Source organism: Platichthys flesus, chromosome 17 (genome assembly GCF_949316205.1).
Source record: "Platichthys flesus chromosome 17, fPlaFle2.1, whole genome shotgun sequence".
NCBI classification, from domain to species: domain Eukaryota; kingdom Metazoa; phylum Chordata; class Actinopteri; order Pleuronectiformes; family Pleuronectidae; genus Platichthys; species Platichthys flesus.
Window position 1 is genome coordinate 16,768,539 of NC_084961.1, and position 17,368 is coordinate 16,785,906.

The 17,368-nt window shown below is 40.3% G+C and overlaps 1 protein-coding gene across 1 annotated transcript in view; it reads right to left on the reverse strand.

Annotated features, from left to right (window-relative positions):
* Positions 1 to 86: 86 nt before the first annotated feature.
* col22a1 (collagen, type XXII, alpha 1) overlaps positions 87 to 17,368 on the reverse strand; it is a 51,232-nt gene continuing 33,950 nt past the window's right edge. The window contains exons 39-65 of the mRNA XM_062410602.1: positions 17,002 to 17,106; positions 15,618 to 15,662; positions 15,009 to 15,086; positions 14,888 to 14,923; positions 14,758 to 14,811; positions 14,550 to 14,594; positions 13,849 to 13,884; positions 13,658 to 13,771; positions 13,282 to 13,335; positions 12,970 to 13,023; positions 12,765 to 12,818; positions 12,564 to 12,617; positions 12,334 to 12,387; positions 12,188 to 12,241; positions 12,028 to 12,081; positions 11,894 to 11,938; positions 10,080 to 10,133; positions 9,055 to 9,108; positions 8,836 to 8,889; positions 6,193 to 6,264; positions 6,057 to 6,092; positions 5,925 to 5,969; positions 4,308 to 4,487; positions 4,156 to 4,222; positions 3,881 to 4,063; positions 3,026 to 3,103; positions 87 to 2,943 (exon numbers count right to left, since the gene is read on the reverse strand). Of these exons, the coding sequence (XP_062266586.1) occupies positions 2,750 to 2,943; positions 3,026 to 3,103; positions 3,881 to 4,063; positions 4,156 to 4,222; positions 4,308 to 4,487; positions 5,925 to 5,969; positions 6,057 to 6,092; positions 6,193 to 6,264; positions 8,836 to 8,889; positions 9,055 to 9,108; positions 10,080 to 10,133; positions 11,894 to 11,938; positions 12,028 to 12,081; positions 12,188 to 12,241; positions 12,334 to 12,387; positions 12,564 to 12,617; positions 12,765 to 12,818; positions 12,970 to 13,023; positions 13,282 to 13,335; positions 13,658 to 13,771; positions 13,849 to 13,884; positions 14,550 to 14,594; positions 14,758 to 14,811; positions 14,888 to 14,923; positions 15,009 to 15,086; positions 15,618 to 15,662; positions 17,002 to 17,106 (1,953 nt within the window). The 3' untranslated portion in view covers positions 87 to 2,749. The remainder of the gene's footprint in view (positions 2,944 to 3,025; positions 3,104 to 3,880; positions 4,064 to 4,155; positions 4,223 to 4,307; positions 4,488 to 5,924; positions 5,970 to 6,056; positions 6,093 to 6,192; positions 6,265 to 8,835; positions 8,890 to 9,054; positions 9,109 to 10,079; positions 10,134 to 11,893; positions 11,939 to 12,027; positions 12,082 to 12,187; positions 12,242 to 12,333; positions 12,388 to 12,563; positions 12,618 to 12,764; positions 12,819 to 12,969; positions 13,024 to 13,281; positions 13,336 to 13,657; positions 13,772 to 13,848; positions 13,885 to 14,549; positions 14,595 to 14,757; positions 14,812 to 14,887; positions 14,924 to 15,008; positions 15,087 to 15,617; positions 15,663 to 17,001; positions 17,107 to 17,368) is intronic.

The following is a 17,368-nucleotide window of genomic DNA, read 5'->3' on the forward strand; positions in this document are numbered from 1 at the left end:
GAAGTGGTCGCAGAGTTATCATGTCAAAAATGGTACAATCACTAAGAACCACAGCAAAGCGTGAATTATAAAATGAATCTGTTCCATTCTTTATTATACAGTACAGTACATCTGTCTTTCCAATACTTACAATATGCTACTCATTTAAACTATCTTAGCACCAATTTGTCAGGAGGAAAATGGGAAAACAAGTTAATGATATTTTGTTAATGCCTTGAAACACTTGTATCGATTCAGATTGTGAATAATTTATCAACATAACTTAAAAAAAATCTATCAGCAAAAAAGACAAGTTGAATATTGCAAGATGTATGGACTATAAGCATTACAAAATATTGGCCTTTGTGCAGCAACCTACTGGGTAGTAGGTGCTGTTACAAAGACTATTGAAAAGCATTTACAAATCAGAAACACAAAATAGCAATACTGATACGGTTGTTTTGTTAAATGGTAAACCACTGACAGAAGCCGCTGACAGATATTAGATATCATGGCTTAAAGAGCAGGTTTTCCAATCACACGTTCGTTGACCAAATTTCGAAAACTTCTGTACATTTATTTGAACTTCACTGCATTTAAAGCTGCTCTCGACCACTGACATTAAAGGAGCCATAACACACTGTTGATTTATAATGTAGTTGAGCTCCTTTAAAGGCCTAAGAAAAATTATTTTGTTGTATAGTCAGCTGTGAAATTTGTAGAAAAATACTAATTTGTTGTGAGTCGATGTTTCTTAGAAGGAAAGCCATTTTTGTAAGTGTTGACTCAAGCTAGTAGGTCCAACCTGCTGGGTGTTTATGATCTGGTCTTGAATTAACTGTGATTTTTTTTTTTTCAATTTATAGGTTCTCTCGTTTAAAATTATCCGATAATTTTTGCGAAGCAGCCGTTACGGAACACATGTGGCCAAATGTGAGTTTTGCAGGAGGTTAGACCTTTTGCCAAAATTAGCAAATATTAGCCATCAGAAGCTCTGAGTCAGACAGACCATGATGCTGTGGACACAAAATAAAAAAACTTGAAGGCATGTTTTTTCACTTATGAATTCAGCATTTCTCATCATTTTCAAAATGAGGTTGATATTATTTAATGAATCACCCTCCATTAGGTAGCCTGAGCAAGATGAGAAAATGTCTATAATCTCTTCCTCAAAATTGAACTACTTTCATTATGATCTTGTTGCTATGCATGTGTTTCTGGTAGACAAATGTGATAACCTTTGTGGAAGCTATTTAATAGATTTTCAGTGACTAGCATGGTAGAGGTTGGCGAGAAGTTTAATTGGTCCGTGAGGGACGTGAGGCAAACATCTTTCAAATGGTCACCACAATGCTCTGGTCATCGGCATGCAGGGAAGCAACTGTCTAATTTTAAGTCCCAGGGAACGAAAAAGAAAAGAAATGTCTTTTCAGAGCAAGGCCGAGTTGCCCGGGCCCCTGCCACAGCATAGGCACTTAATAAGCCTCAGTGAACAAAAAGGAAGTGACACATTCAGAGAAAACAGAGTGAAACAAACAGCTTTTCAAGAAAGGTGAACAAAGGCTGCAATTATACCACCTCCTAAAAGCTGTTCACTGCTCAAGTCAATGCACACCTCCAACAGAGAATGGTCATTAAACAGTATAAATCTGATGCTGCATGTCTTCCTGTCTTAACCTCTGGGTTTGATAAGAATTACTGTGGCTGAACCAAATTATTACATAGCATGACTTAGGCATACATGCCAATTTTATAAAATTTGATATTTTCCTTAAAAAAAAAAATTGATGTAAAAGTAATATTGTGGATAGTTTAGTTTTTTTGGAGTCGATAACAAATGAAGGAAAGCAATTCTTCAAATTTCTCCAGGGGCTTGAAAGAACATTGTCAATTAAAGGATTGTGACACTGTCACTGCCTCCAGTTTAATCTCACGGCATCTTGTTACATGTCTGTCTAAATACATCAGTGCTGTTGTCTTCAACAAATCAAGCAACACGGTCAATGTATATAAAGGTGATTTTCTCTGAAAGATATTTCAGTCAACTGGCTGTTCTTTTGTGCAAATGTGAACCAAAACTCGGCCCATACTGCCAATGATCTGGCGGCAAGACGTGGACAAATGTGGTCATTCCTCACTCTCCGAACTAAATCATTAACACTCCTCCTACACAAAATCACTAGTGGTATTTGAGATTGTGCCTAACGCCGTCCCCCCCCCCCGTCCCCCCCTTTGACTTAGCTGTTACCAGCAGACTGATAGAAGATCCCCAACACAATATCAATTTATCGAAAGTGTCAGCTTTGGATGCAAAATGGTGTGAGGCAGAAAAAAAAAAAAAAAAAGCTGTGATGATGAATGATGAATGAGATATTCCAGCGAGAAAAAGGCCCGGCTGTACGTTTTGTAATAATTACTGATGAAAGATACGATATCAGGATCCCAAATCTTTACCCACGATGGGAGGCGTTCAAGAGGGGGGAAGTGCGTCATCCTTGTTATCTCCCTATATATTTTACAGGAAGCAAAAAACTGTTTAGCTGCCCTCTTTACCCCATTATTAAATCTTAAAAAGTTCCCGATGCTCAATCAGTCTGTCCCACCCTTCATACCAAAAACAAACAAAACAAAGAATCTGACCGGCAGCACATATTGCTTACACCCTCCGTACTGAGGTTATCTTGAAAAAGGAAAAGTTCTCGATTCAGAATGACACAACCGCAAGTTCATGAATACAGCTGGACTTCATGCTCTGTGTGTCTCTTCTTTCTTATTTCCCCTTGACGTTTTTGGTGTGGGGTCTTTGTGCCAGGCTGGCGTAATAGGCACATTGGCTGGGATCACATTGGCCAGTAGGACCCGACGGTCCAGGCTGACCGTGGGGGCCGGGGTTTCCAGGTTCTCCTTGGGCTCCCGCTTGTCCTGGGCTTCCATCTTTACCGTAGCCAGGTAGACCGGCGGGACCTAGAGCAGAGACACAGGTTAGAGCCTAGGTGAAACCAACCCTAGTTATAATGGATACAGCAAGCAGGAGAATGGCTCTCACCGATTGGGCCAGGAACACCATTCTCTCCTCTTTCACCAATACCAGGTTCTCCCTTCTCTCCTCTTCCTCCTTTCTCACCTGACAGGAACAGGATTAGAGAAATAGTCAACAGGAGTCCTGAGCATTATAAGCCTTCTTTCGGTTAGTGTTGAAACTGGTTCATGACACAACAGTTTATTGAATGAAATAATATGGACAAAATGAGTAGGCGAGAGGGAGCTTGGTAGCCCTTGTTCTACAGTCTTTATGGATATATGATGAATAAATGTGCAGACAGTGTGAGACAGCAAACAGGTGACCACTTTATCTGGACAGTGGAAAAAATGTGTTGGTAGAGCTGTAATGATCAATTATCAGAAAATCTAATCAGCAGTTATTTTGATACTATTGAGTAAGATAATTAAAGGCATAATATAATTTTGTTTTAGCTCAGACATTATTTGAAGCCTTGTGTTGGAATAGATGAGTCGGCTCTGTGGAACATATAGGAGATACGTGCCTCTCCACCATGCCTCTTTTTACCTACTGGCTTTAACCCCATATTTACCATACATGTACGACAGCGGTATTGATCTTCTCATTTACCTTTGGCAATGACAAAATATTTATATCTAAGATAAAATTTAAATTCTTTCCTTCCTCTACAATGTTGATTATTCCAGTGATATTTTTCACTTTTAAATAATATGGAGACAATTCAATTCCAAAATTCTCTGAAGAGACATTGAGTTGCCCCATTGATAACTGTAAACTTAAGGTGAAATAGCTCTGACTCAATAGGAGCAGTTTTGTGAAGGAACCTTTACCTCAATCTGGACATACTCATACAACCAATAACGCAGTTAGGAGACTGACCTTTAGGGCCCATGGGTCCTCTGGGACCTTCTCCTCCATTCTGTCCAGGCATGCCAGGCTCGCCAGGGGGTCCAGGTCGTCCAGTGCTGCCATCTTTACCTGATGTGCCCGGAGGTCCAGGACGGCCGACAGTACTCTTTACATGGGCTGGCTGGATCTGAGCCATGATGTAAGCCAGTTTGGCTGGAAATAAAGAACAAACTTCTGTAAGGGTTGTCCTACATTAGCACAAATGAACCAGTTACATGCCTGAGAAAAAGATGTTGCCTCCTCACCATCTAATTGTTTGGCCAGCTCCTCCTGGATGAGCCGTCTCATCTGCTCCAGTGACACAGACTCTCCCTGAGATGAAAAAGACGTTACTGATCAACTCAGTTATTAATACATTCAAATCTAGATTATCTATTTATTCTTTGAGAAGACTCACCCTCTGGCCTGGTAGACCAGGGTTTCCTGAAGATCCTTGTGGCCCAGGAGACCCTAGTTCTCCTGGTGGTCCAGACATGCCCATCATTCCTGTGTGTCCCTTTCTGCCTGGGGGTCCAGGGTTTCCAGGTATACCTGGATCTCCTCCATGTCCTTTATCTCCCTTCACACCTGAGTCGCCCTGGATTAGATCAGAGTAATTGTTCATTTCTGGGCTGCAAATGTTTCAAATATCTGTTAGATAATCTACAAGGGAAAAGTAGATGTTCCTTGTTTACTCACTACAGGTGTAGAGCTACACAAAAATACATTTTTAAACCTTGAATTGTCATTACAACTACTGTTTTTTTTTCATTTGTTTTCTTCTGCTATTTATACATATTGCATTTATAAGCAAAATTATGTTATTTTACAAAGTATAAAATATATCAATCATAAGCATTCAATTAATAAAATAATTATACAGCCCATTTGAACTTCCTCTAAAATAGTGATGAAACTGTGGCTGATTAATAGAAATGAATACTGAACATGGAAGAGGAGGATTAAACACTGGGGATTTTTTTTTAAAACCATGACTCTATCAAGTCATAAAGCATAAAAAATGGTGGCAGACATACAACAGAAGAATACAGGATTAGTCTGAAGAGTCTATGGGTGTGAACTCTTTCTGGACCTTATAGCATTTAATTTTGAGACGGCCCCTGACTTCCAGTCATTTTGCTCAAGTCACCCTAGAACCAGGTTTTAATTAATACTTTATGAGGCAGAACCACATCTGTGCAACATCAGTCAAGCTATGTGCCACACTGCACATCAAATTGGATGAAGGTGATATTAAGGACAGACCTTAGAGAAGCTAATTTCTATATGGATTTTTGTGATTCTGCTTTGTTTTTAACAGTGTGTTTGAGTTCCGTTAACTTCTGTTCAAGGTCAATATATCTGTTCATACTCACATAATATCTAAGGTTAAAACTAAACGGGCTGGAAACGGCAGCAAGGAAGTGTACATGAACCCTTTGTAATGATCTGACTTAAAAAACTAAGAGTTTGTTATTCACAAGAAGCATCTGCTGATGCCAGCAATACCAGGTTATTATAAGTTTGTTGATTCGCAAAGAAGCTGGGAAGAGTTAAATAGTGGTCATCAAAAAGAGTTTCAGCATCCAGGGAATGTGAAATGTGGGTTGTCTGTGTGTCACAAGCTCAAGCACACTGTAGTGTGTTTGTCATCATTTGTGATTAAGATCAAGTTCAGATCCGATTTTATGACTAATTAATACCAATAACAGCGTTTTACAAACAAGGGTGCATGTACCTATTATTGCCATGATATATTTGTGGATAGTCCTATTATGTATGCTGTGCATCACCACTCACTCTAGCATGTAAATGAACGCATGTTATTGCTCACTCAGTTTTGAATGTGACTGTATGTTGTTGTCATGTATTATTTTTGTAGACATTTATATAAGCTCCTTCATGTTTGTTTCCTTATTTTTCTTCAGGTTTTTTGGTATTGTTCAATTGTAGTCATATTTCCTTTTTCACAAAAATGAACTTTGCCGACAGAGCTACTTCAGATACTGTATTTGTTTATGTCTCCAGTACTCACCTTTTCACCTTTCAGGCCACGATCACCAATTCTGCCCGGCATCCCCTACAAACCAAAAAACGGTGATATGTAAGAGGTTTACAATTACAAAAAAAAATGTACAATACATTAATTGTCCAAGGATGCACATACCTGCTTTCCCTCTGGGCCAATCGGACCATGTGGACCCTGGAAACCAATATAAAAGTTAACATTACCAACAGCTGCTCAAATCTGAGACTTAATGTTAATGTGTAAATCAAAACACACAAAAGAATCTCCCACTCACAGCAGGGCCTTTGGGTCCGCTGAATCCTGGTAATCCTGGGTTGCCGGCCTCTCCCTTGTCTCCCCGGAGACCCTGTGTGACAGCAGAGACATGGCAGTTCCTCACACGGCACACACGTGGCATACTGTACTTGTGCTTTCTAAAAGCCTTTCTCATTACTGAGGATTCAGCTTGAAGATTAACATTTAGCTGCACTTCTTATCAACATGCAGTAGAGGCCACGATAAAAAAAAAAAAAACTCTCATGCACCAGTGTTCCGCTGGGAATGGCCAGCTTGAAGAGATTAAGCTGGTTATTGCACAGAGTACCACAGAGTGCAGTGTGTTTCTTAATGTTTGCAGAAATTAAAATACACGCTTGTTCATCTAAACTCTGTATGCACACCCACACACCCACACCCACCCACACCCACATTAATGGTAAATTTGACCATCTGATAAAATGTTGGCGATATCTGATCCTGTTTCTAAATAGAAAACCTTCACTGTCCACTGAGATTAATCCAACTCCTCTTCTAACCTTCCTGCCTCTGGTTCCCACACCTCTTCCTGCTCCAGTCTTTTTTCTGCTGACTGATTCCATAGAGTCTTCTCTGACAGCCGGCTGCATATCGACTGCCCTCTGCTTAACAACAGCTACTCCTCTGCCTAAGAAAACCCCAATTGAGGCCCATGGAACCTCTGCATTTGCTGTATTTTATTTCCCTAACAAATGATATCTGTCACGATGACCTCTGGACTGTGTCCCTCTCCCTCCGCTTCCAGCAGCCTCTTATAGAGCCACACACTCCCTGATCACTGAACCTTCACACACTTTAATTAACCTCATCTGTCTGCTCAGCACAATTGTGCCAGTACATTTCGTTATGAAAACTACGACAGCTTTTACAAAGGTTTGCAGATAAGAGATTTTTCTGTAGAAGGGGAGGATCCAGGGGCCAGACGAGGGGGCAATGGCCCCAGATGAAATCTGATCGGCCCCCTGAGTTGCCCTTTTCTGTCAGTATATTAGTGACAAGTTTATTAAAAATAATTATTAACAATAAATATGACAGTTTGTTAATTTCAATTATATATATATTTCATTAGTGATGTGTGGCTTTTCTAAAAATTATAGAGTTAACAGTTAACAAGAAATGACTTAAATATGCATTGATTGATGTTTCAAGGGCAAATTTTTCCAATACCTTTGGTTAATGATACAAAAACAGGATGAGAGTGATTTATAATTGGTCCAGAGTGTGTATCGGCGTGTATCCAGGATATTTAACTTTTTTTGCACAATGGGAGGGAGTAGATATGCGTGGTCCATCTTTATTTACAGCCATTGCTCTCAAGCAGGAATACAAGTCAAAGTTGCTGAGGCGCAATTTTTCTGGTTGTCTAATTGTTTAGTCATTTTAAATGTTTTAAGTTACATTTTAAACTTAATTCAAGAGTTCTTATTATTGATGCTTCTGAATGAAATGACCACCATTAAAAGCTGATTTCGGCCCCTCATCAGTTTTACCCTCACGATCTCAACACAGACTAATTGCATTCTGCATCATCACAGGATTCACACCCACCGTCTGCAGTGTAGCTACAGTGTCTGTTGATGTGCTTATAAAATTCGAAATCCTCGGCGAGCCACACAAAACCTGCTGAGGGATTCATAGGCCTGTTTGCCTCTCGGAGATGGTCCACTGCCACCTGACCTATGTGCTTTTAATATTTCTTGGCAATCAGCTTTTCTCCTGTTGGCAGCAACCTGGTCGACTCCTTTCAATCCCAGCGCGCCCAGGGGAGAGAGATGTTTTCCACCGTGGTCAAGACAACATTTACTTCAATCCTCCATCATAACCTGACAGTGCATCTCTTCTAGAAATACTTCACATCCTCCTCTCACCTTCAGTTACATCCCACAAGCAGCAACTGCATGCTCTATTAACTCTGAGAATGCTAGTTTCCTGTTTTTTTCTGTGGTCTCTTACTCATTTCTCTACTAAATTTTAACTTAAGGAATTATAGAAAATATTTCCCTACCTTTAAGATATACCTGCAACCGATTTAAAACTTTTTGTCGAATTCTCCGAAGATCTTCTCACATTCAGCAATAGCTGTACGTTCTCTGTGTGTACTGGTTTAAATACACAGCCCTGGCTCAATAATTCGGATACCAAGAAAGCTGGATGACCCAAACATCACAACATAGGGACATGGTCGTGCATAGGGACATGGTCGAGAACAGTGGGAGCGAGAGAGAGGTCTCTGAAGCAGAAACAAGAATTTCCATAGGATCGACAGCATGGATATAGAAACATCACCTTTCACGACTCAAATTAAATAATATGAGCATGCCTTCTAACATAACTACTGTTAGTCACTGGAAATGCTAACACCGCTATTACAAAGGAAACAATACCCACAATCCATTTCAGAGTAGCACTTCAAATGAGGAAACAACACAAACTACACCTAACTCAAAGAAGATAATCAAATAGTCTGTGAACACTAACTCCACCTTTTATTACACTTCTCGTTGCTATTGTGTAGTGACATTGTTCATTTGCCCTTTTGTGACCTTGTTATATGGAAAAAGTTTTACAGAGAGAGAAAAAAAAAGAATTTAAACTTCATGCACAGGAGGAACAGATAACTTACTGGAGTTCCTGGGAGACCCGCTTTTCCTGATGGTCCTGGTTCACCTGGCTTGCCCTGTGACGTAAAAAAGAGAATAAGGAAAGACAGAACGAGAGACTTGATGGAGAACGACAGCGAGAGAGACAACTTGAGTGCCTTTTTACGTCCATATCCATCGGTCTTGCTGTCTGACGCAAACACAAGACAGAGGCGACACGGTGTCACCTGAAAATGACTCACCGACTCTCCTCTTGGTCCAGCAACTCCTTCCGGACCGGGTGATCCCCTGGAGCCCTGCAAAGACCAAGAACGAGACACTTTAATCACATCGTCTCCATGTTGGAATCACTGCGACTTTTTCACATCTCATCTGCAGGTCATGCTTCAGGGCAGGAATGACCATTTTACTGCAGGAGTCAGCCTAAAGTTAACTCCCACCTTCTTATAATAGTTAGGTGAAAACCTTTAGTAGCAGCAGGAGACTTGTGACTGAGAGGATGAGTTGTGTGAAACATGGAAGAGCTCCATCCTGCTACTAAAAGTGTGGTGACCTTTAAATATAAGATGAGTTTTCAGTTTGTCATTCAATGAAGAAAAATGGCTTCTTTGGTTTGACATTAACAAAGTCAGTATTAGGCCTTCATTATACAGAAATAACTGAAAAACCATTTTCCTTGTTGCTCTCTGAGAAAACTGTTAATTTTCATTTGGGTTTGGATCAATCAGTGAAGGATTAATTCCATACAGAAAAAAATATTATTCCTCGGATGTGGATGACTGAACAGATATTTGCTGTGGGGACACGTGTGTTAACTTTACACAGAAAATCTATGAACAAAAGCTTCAGGTTAATTGTTATTTGTCTTGAGTGGATTTAATGATTTTAAACTTAATCCTTTTTAAAAATAATAATCACTCATTTGAATTGTATGCACATCAGAAAAAACATCCCGAGGACTGATGTCCACATGGGAGGGGGGAAGATGTCCCGCTGACCTTAACTGTTTCAGGTTGATTTCTCAACACTGGTCTCACACCATTGTCGAGAGGAGGGAAGATCTATGTGTAAATGAGTCACCTCCACTTTAAGGTTTTAAGTTGGCTTAAGGAACAAAAAAGATCTTTGCAAACCTTTATTTGCCTCACAGGTTAATTACAGGTAAAGGTTGTTGAGTATACCCTGTAAGGAAAATCTCCAGATATTACCAAGGGGTAAAATTAATTTCAAAAACAGGATACATTCAAATGCAAAAGGTTGAACGTACCTCCTTTCCAGATTTGCCGTCATGTCCAGGTGATCCAGACTTTCCATCTTCTCCCTGTGTGGCACAGGAAACATTTCAGAGACACTCCTGTGACTAATAGGTTTTACTTGAATACTGCCTTGCATCAGTTACAAAAAAAGCATTTTGGGGAGAAACCCATTTAAATATTATCCTTTTTTACTTTAACTGATATGGTGATTTTAATATATATTTTCACTTATTTCTATGTAAATAATTCATGTGACTTCTCATCAATATTATTATTAGTATTATTATATAAGTATGAAAGGTCATAAGAAAAAAATTGTAATTGTCAGATCAGCACAAAAAAGTAGTAGCGTGATGGGATATGAAAGAAACTGCCTTTATTAGTTTGGAAGTTTATCATAGTGTTAAGTCCACAAGTGGCAGGTTATTATGATGGTGTTCAGTGTGTGAACCTGCCACCCTGCATCTGTACTTCTTCTTATTCTGTATAAGTAAACAGTTTCCTGAGAATCCGTAAAAAATAGTTTAAATTTGACTGACATTGACTGACATGTCATTATCAGTAATGGTATCTTTGCGGTGTTTCTATGGAAACTCCTAACCCTTGCTCTAATAAGTTGCCTGTCAGAGCTGTCCCTTATCGGCCGGACTATTGTTCACGGCACCGTAGCACCAACCTCCCCTGCGGTTGTGTGTTGTGTAGGGACACAAAAGTGTCAAGCGGCGAGGGATTCTCTGTTCTCAGAGAGTGTGAGTCAAAAATCGCAGGTGTCAGACAGAGCTTGACATAAAAATCTCAGACTCTAGCTGTGTGCTGTTTCGCTGAACTCCTGCAGTGAATGGTTGCAGTAGCTGCAGTGGAGGGGGTTGTCATCAGCCACTGTTCCTCAGCAGTTCTGTGTATTTATTAAAATGACGCTGTTTTCATATCCTGCAGTAATTATTATGGAACATTTATTTTGTGCCTCCGCTGAAGAAGTAATTTTTTTACCCATGTCTGTTTGTTGTTTGGTTTCTAAGCAAAAACAACTGATCAAATTTACACACGAAACTTGGAAGGATGTCGTATGGGTCAGCAAAGAAACCATTACATTTTGGTCAGGGGACGGATCAAGGTGTGACAGGACCTTTTGTGACATTCTCTCTGATTCCTAAAAGAATCAGAGAGTATGTCACATCTGAATGAAAACTGGGACTGATTGTGTAATTTGGTTGAGATTTTAATATTAAGGGAGGCGTTGGATCTTGGTGAGTTCCATCGTGTGTGACACGTTTAAAAGTGCTGCTGCAGTTAACTACTGTGTGTAAGAGAACTGATAAGGACAACTGGGATGTGATACAGTGCACTGCCAGAGTAATGCCATTTCAAATGTTCATATGGAAACATGACAGGCCCACTTATTCACCAAACCCCAGTGACTTGCGCTCTGGAAAATCACATCACTTATTAAAATGGAGTGGAAATAGGTTGTCTGGCTTTGGCAGATTCCCTAAACCATTTTTACTTCTATTTGTAATATATAAAATGTTCTAACCGAACAATGCTGACACAAACAAGGGCTTCTACTGTGTGGCCTTAAGGTAAAACTAAAATAGAAGTTTAGCAGCTTCTCATGTTTTTTTTTTTTTATTCATGACATGGCAGGCATGGATACAAATTACAATTAAAACTGCATCGTACCAAAGTGAAGTATTAGTTCCTTTTGATTAAGTTGAGAATTCAAATTTTGAAAATTGTTTGCTTACGCTGATTTAAAAGGACACCAAAGAATAAAATCAGCTTTTTTTGATCGGGTTCAAATACATGAAAACAGTGGCACACTGACCTTAGGTCCTGGAGCTCCAGGTTCGCCTCTGTGGCCTTTAAAGCCCTATCCAGGGAGAGAAACACATTAAGTAAGGTACAACACATTGCACTGCTAGCTTCTTCCATCAGATCCGTTTATTGGAGGTTACTCACCGGGAGTCCCCTGAGTCCAGAGTTTCCTTGTGGCCCAGGCTCACCCTGCTTGCCCTGAAAATAACATAACATTTTTTTCAGAATTATATATCCTTATCTACAGACAAGAGTTTTATAGTTGTTGTTTAAACATTACATGCATGTCAGATCATTTACTTACAGTTTCTCCGGTTTCACCTGGTCTGCCATCCTTTCCTATTTTTCCAGGCAATCCCTAGAAAGCAGCACGTGGAACATTTTAAAACTATAACTTACAAGTATACCCTTGTTTAATAATTATGCTGCAAGTCGAATCATTTTTCTTACCATCAAGCCAGGAAGACCTGGTGGTCCCTGGATTCCTTTGAGACCCTCTTTGCCCTAGTGAAAACAAACAAACACAACAGGTCACAAATACCAAAGGAAAATAAATGATAAATGGCCACTATAACCACACGGGCTGTCTGACCTACATGCCATAGGGAGGAGGTTTGCACAATAAGACACAGGGGTAATACGTTTTTTTTAGGGGAAAGCTACATGCAACGTAGACTCACCTTTTCTCCAGGGGGCCCTGGGGGGCCAACTGTGCCTGGCTGTCCATCGCTACCCTGAAGAGAAAAGAAACAGTGTCAGTCGAGGTCAACAGAAATAGAAAGCCTGACTGTGAGACCAAATCCACACCGAAAAAGCTTAAATATTGAAAACAATTAGAGTCAATGTCCTTTAAAACAAATAAGCTAAAAATAGAAACTTACCGCTGCACCCATCAAGCCAGGAGAACCTGGATGACCAGGGGGTCCTGGGTGACCCTGTTTATACAGAAAATAGTGCTTATAATATGATTATGTGCTTCATACCCGCAAATGTTTGAAATTGTGTATTTTAATGAATTAAAATGTCCTCAAACAGAGAGAAAGGAGGAAAGGAAACAATAAAATGCCAGAGTCGTGAGTCATAAACCTTTTCCCCTTTGTCTCCGGCTGCTCCAGCAGGTCCTCGATCACCTTTTATACCCTGTGGTAAAAGAAAGATTATTATTTCATGCAACGTCACATTTCAAGAGAAAGCATCCATCTGAAAAACTAAGAGGTTGAAGCAATGGATAAATCAATTTTGAAATGTCATTCAATTCAACAAAAAAACTTGAACGGTGTTTCTATAGTACACATTTCACCGTATTACTTAAAGTGTGATAAAAACAACAATGGGACAGAAGCACCTTAGAATCGGCCATTTGGGAGCGATAAGGAAGCAGTTAGAGTGCAAACTTGCCTGTCCTCCAGCAGCTCCGGGGGGTCCTTGAGGTCCCACTTGCCCCGCTGCGCCCTGTAATGACACAGCACAGCATCAGTCTCTGTCCAGCCAGACAGCGCAGAGCGCCGTCGCCGGGTCCTAATTGTTCACTGCTGCCCCCAGAGGAGGCCGAGCTAATGATGCGGACAGAGCCTCTCCATCCGTCACACCAACTGTGACTGATGGTGATGAAAGCGCAGCTCGCACCCCATGCATCACACAGGGCTGCTAAAGTTGAGAATCACACTTTCTAATACTTAAAGGTGAGCGTTGAGAGATTTCTTAGCAGACTTCACATTACAGAATTACTGAGGTTATGAACAGAGATGTTGGACTGGTAATGACTTTGTCCTACTTGGTAACCATCTTGACCATTTTTCCCAGGAAGACCCGGGTGTCCTTTTTCTCCGAGGACGCCTGGAAGACCGGGTGCTCCGGGTGGACCTGCAGGGCAGTCGGAGCAGACATCCTAAAAGACAAAAGAAAGTGAATAGTTGCAGCTTCCAAACAGATTTCTCATTCAGCAGGAGTGGAAATGTCTCTTACCTTCAGATTTAGGTCAGAGAGGTCTGCTGCCTTTCCCTAATGGACGGGATGAAAAAGTTAATCAGTCAGGGAATGGAAGCGTATTCAATGGGCAACACAAGAGTCCAATTACAATTTATCCTTATGTTGGCTACATGGTAACCACCCGAACATGACACATGTGACTGCTGAAAATTCAGAGTATTAAAAACTGCTGTAATCACTCCACTCCTCAGGCTTTCCACCAGGTTGTGAAACTGCAGCCATGGTTACATGGCTCAAGTCCCAACACTGGTGTTGAAAGATAAGTCTGAGGCCTCACAGTTGATTTTCCAGTTCATTGAAGGCATTCTGATGTCCCAGCAATAATATTCCCCTCAACTTTAATTATGGCTATAATACTAAACACACCCACTGAGTGATATTAGTATTATTATAATCATTGCATGTTCCATTAATGCATTGAGGCAGACAAGTCAAATAAGAAGAATCACTTATTTTAATATCAAAGACTGGCAAAAAATAATTATTATGATAAGATTTTTTCTGTAGAAAGATATTTTTGTTAAAGTACATAGGTTTACTCTCCTGCTAAACCAACAAATATCTAATAGACTGTACAGTATATATTAGCAAATGTATGGAAAGGAGAAGATCACATCATGTGAAATATATGAGCTCAACAGCTCAGACAGCATGGCTACTTCACTGTCTGTACTTACAGGCTCTCCGGCTGATCCCTTCTCTCCTGGCCTTCCTGGTAAACCCTGTATTCAGAGCCAAAGACAATAAATCAACCATTTTATCAACTGCTGATATGAAATAAATTCATATATATGAAAACTTATGGTAATGTTAGAAGGTTGACATAATGAAGGAGAAAAGACGGAATGTGAATAAAACTCGTTCATTGTTAATCTTTGCACTTACGTTATGTCCTGCTGGACCCTGAGGACCAGCAACTCCAGGTAAACCCCTCAAGCCCTGAAACCCGGATTAACACACATCAGAGAAGCACTTGAGGAGAAATATTCAATAGAAATATTTTGAAAACACTTACAGCAGGTCCAGGCTCGCCATTATTTCCTTTTAAACCCTGTGAAGGACAAGCTTTTAATATTCTGTGATATGTAAATAAATAGGCAATAGGCAGCAAGTATCAGGGGCAGTGATGCTCATACCACTGGTCCCACTTTGCCTTCTCCTTGAGAGCCTCTCTCCCCTGGTGCCCCCGATTCTCCTCGGGGTCCTGGTTGACCCTGGCAGAAGAAAAAAAAAATCAATATCCTGCTCTTCAGATAATATCAGATCAGCCATAATGTTTGGCAAACTCGGCACAGAAACCGTCACATTCAGCGATGTCTGCTGATCCTAGAAATACCGGAAAAAAATTATTCAGCGATGGGAAAGAAAAAAAGACACAATGTGCAGTTGACATTTTGCTTCTCAAACGAGAACATGTATTGGTGATGAGGGTGAGCAATTCAACACCATAAATCCAGCTAACGTTCCCTGTCCGGCCTCCTCTGCTCAGCGCCCCAGACATCCGGCTCTCTGCAGCAAAGAGCCGTTCATAATCAGAGCAGCGGTCACAGTGCGGTGGACAAAGAAATTGCTTTTTGCTGCTTTCAACAAAAATGAATAGTTGTTCTCATCTGTGCCGGAAAAAAAAGTCTTCCCACCAACAAAAAAAGCACCTGTGCATGATATAAAAAGAACACCTCAGGCAACCTACAGAGATCAATCACCCACACTAACACAAATAAACACACACACACAAATGATGTTACCTTTGGCCCTTCGGGTCCTTGAATTCCCTGTGGTCCTGGTTCTCCCTACAATATCAACAAATAACATAAATCAAATATCTTGCTTCTTAAACACTGAAATCAAGCTTCTTTCAAATAAATCATGTCAGGCTCAACGTGTGTACGAGTTGCCATTCCTCATGCACATAATTGTTAGTGAGGCCTTGGGGGCCACACCTGGCAGCTGTAAAAAAAAAAATAAAGAAATAAAACAGAACCGCTGTGAGACAGATCTGTTGCTTTTCAGTGATATGTCTTAACGGGGCTTTTCCTGTTACTGCTGCCTCGTCAGCAGCTCGGCCACATGTCTGAGGTGAAAAATAATGAAGAGACATGTTTAGCTGCTCAGCAAAATGTGCCAACTCAGACTCATTTACTGAGAGTAATTTCCCTCTAATATTGTGCAGTGGTTTCGGCCTCTAGCACAGGCAGCATGATGTTTACAGGCAGAACACATGTGGAAAGCAAGAGACGGTTTTTATTATGAACAGCTGAATGTGAGGCAGACACTTTGTTTCCTTTGACTAAAATACTGTTACTTTTGATATTGACCCGACACCGACCTGTTGGTGGGTAAATCTTAACCTTAGTTTTTATGCAGAACAAGGGCTGGGCTATGAAACAAAATCAATGATCATCGCAATATAAATTTTCATCAATAAAGATTTAACAAAGGCCAAGTACATACATTAGAATGCTTATGCGTTGAGTGGGCCCAGTAATAAGGTAAAACACTTATTGATGATGAGTTTTAAACTTCAACATGAGAAGCCATATTTTCCAGGTCTAAATTCTAGTAGAGACTCAAACAATAATCAACATCTTGTGGGGCGGCCATGGCTCAGAAAGTAGAGCAGGCGGACCACTCTGCAGAAGGTCGGTTGTCAAATCTCCAGAATGTTGTGTTATAAAAAGGTGCTGTGTATAGAGGCCTTGTTTGAATGTTTGTGACCACTTCGATTTTTAGAACAAAGTTGAAGTAAAAAGAGAACTGAATGCTTGGAGGATTTGAGTGGACATGGGAGTTCATCAGGCTGCATCACAATGTTAATGTCTGATTACAAATACAAAGAAATAAGATGAAGTTAAAATGACCCTTTGAATCCAATTCTGTTGTAAATAATGAAAACATCACGAGGCAAATAATTAATAGAAAGAAAAAAAAATGTTTTAATTGAAATCGTTAATTTGTTATACCCCCTTTAAAACCCCAATGCCCTGAGACTAACAACTCCAACTAGTCAATCACACACATGCCCATCACTGAATTGCAGCTAAGCATCAATGTGAATTCTAACAGTACAACGGTATATTAAGGTTTTAAATATAATATGAATGATCAGAAAATAGAACATTTGCGTCTTACACGTTGCCCGTCCTTGCCCTTCCCCGGCGGTCCAGGAGGTCCAGTCAAGCCAGGCTCTCCAGGTGTGCCTGAGGGGCCTGATTGTCCTGGTTTACCCACTTCACCCTAAAATAAAAGTTAGAATTAAGATATATATATATAAAGTATATATCTAGCTAAAGCCTTTCTGCAGCGTGTGGTTTCAACTTTTAATTCTGACTTTCAGAACCAACATCAATACTGTTTCGTGTGCAAGGTTGCTGGTGTAACTGGTGTGGTGTACTGTGTAAACTGCTGCCCCCTTATCATGCAACTGTAGGTCAGGGGAAAAGAAGCACATCCGGACATGGGAACAAACATTTAGCAAAGTGCACTTTTTTTGTTGAGT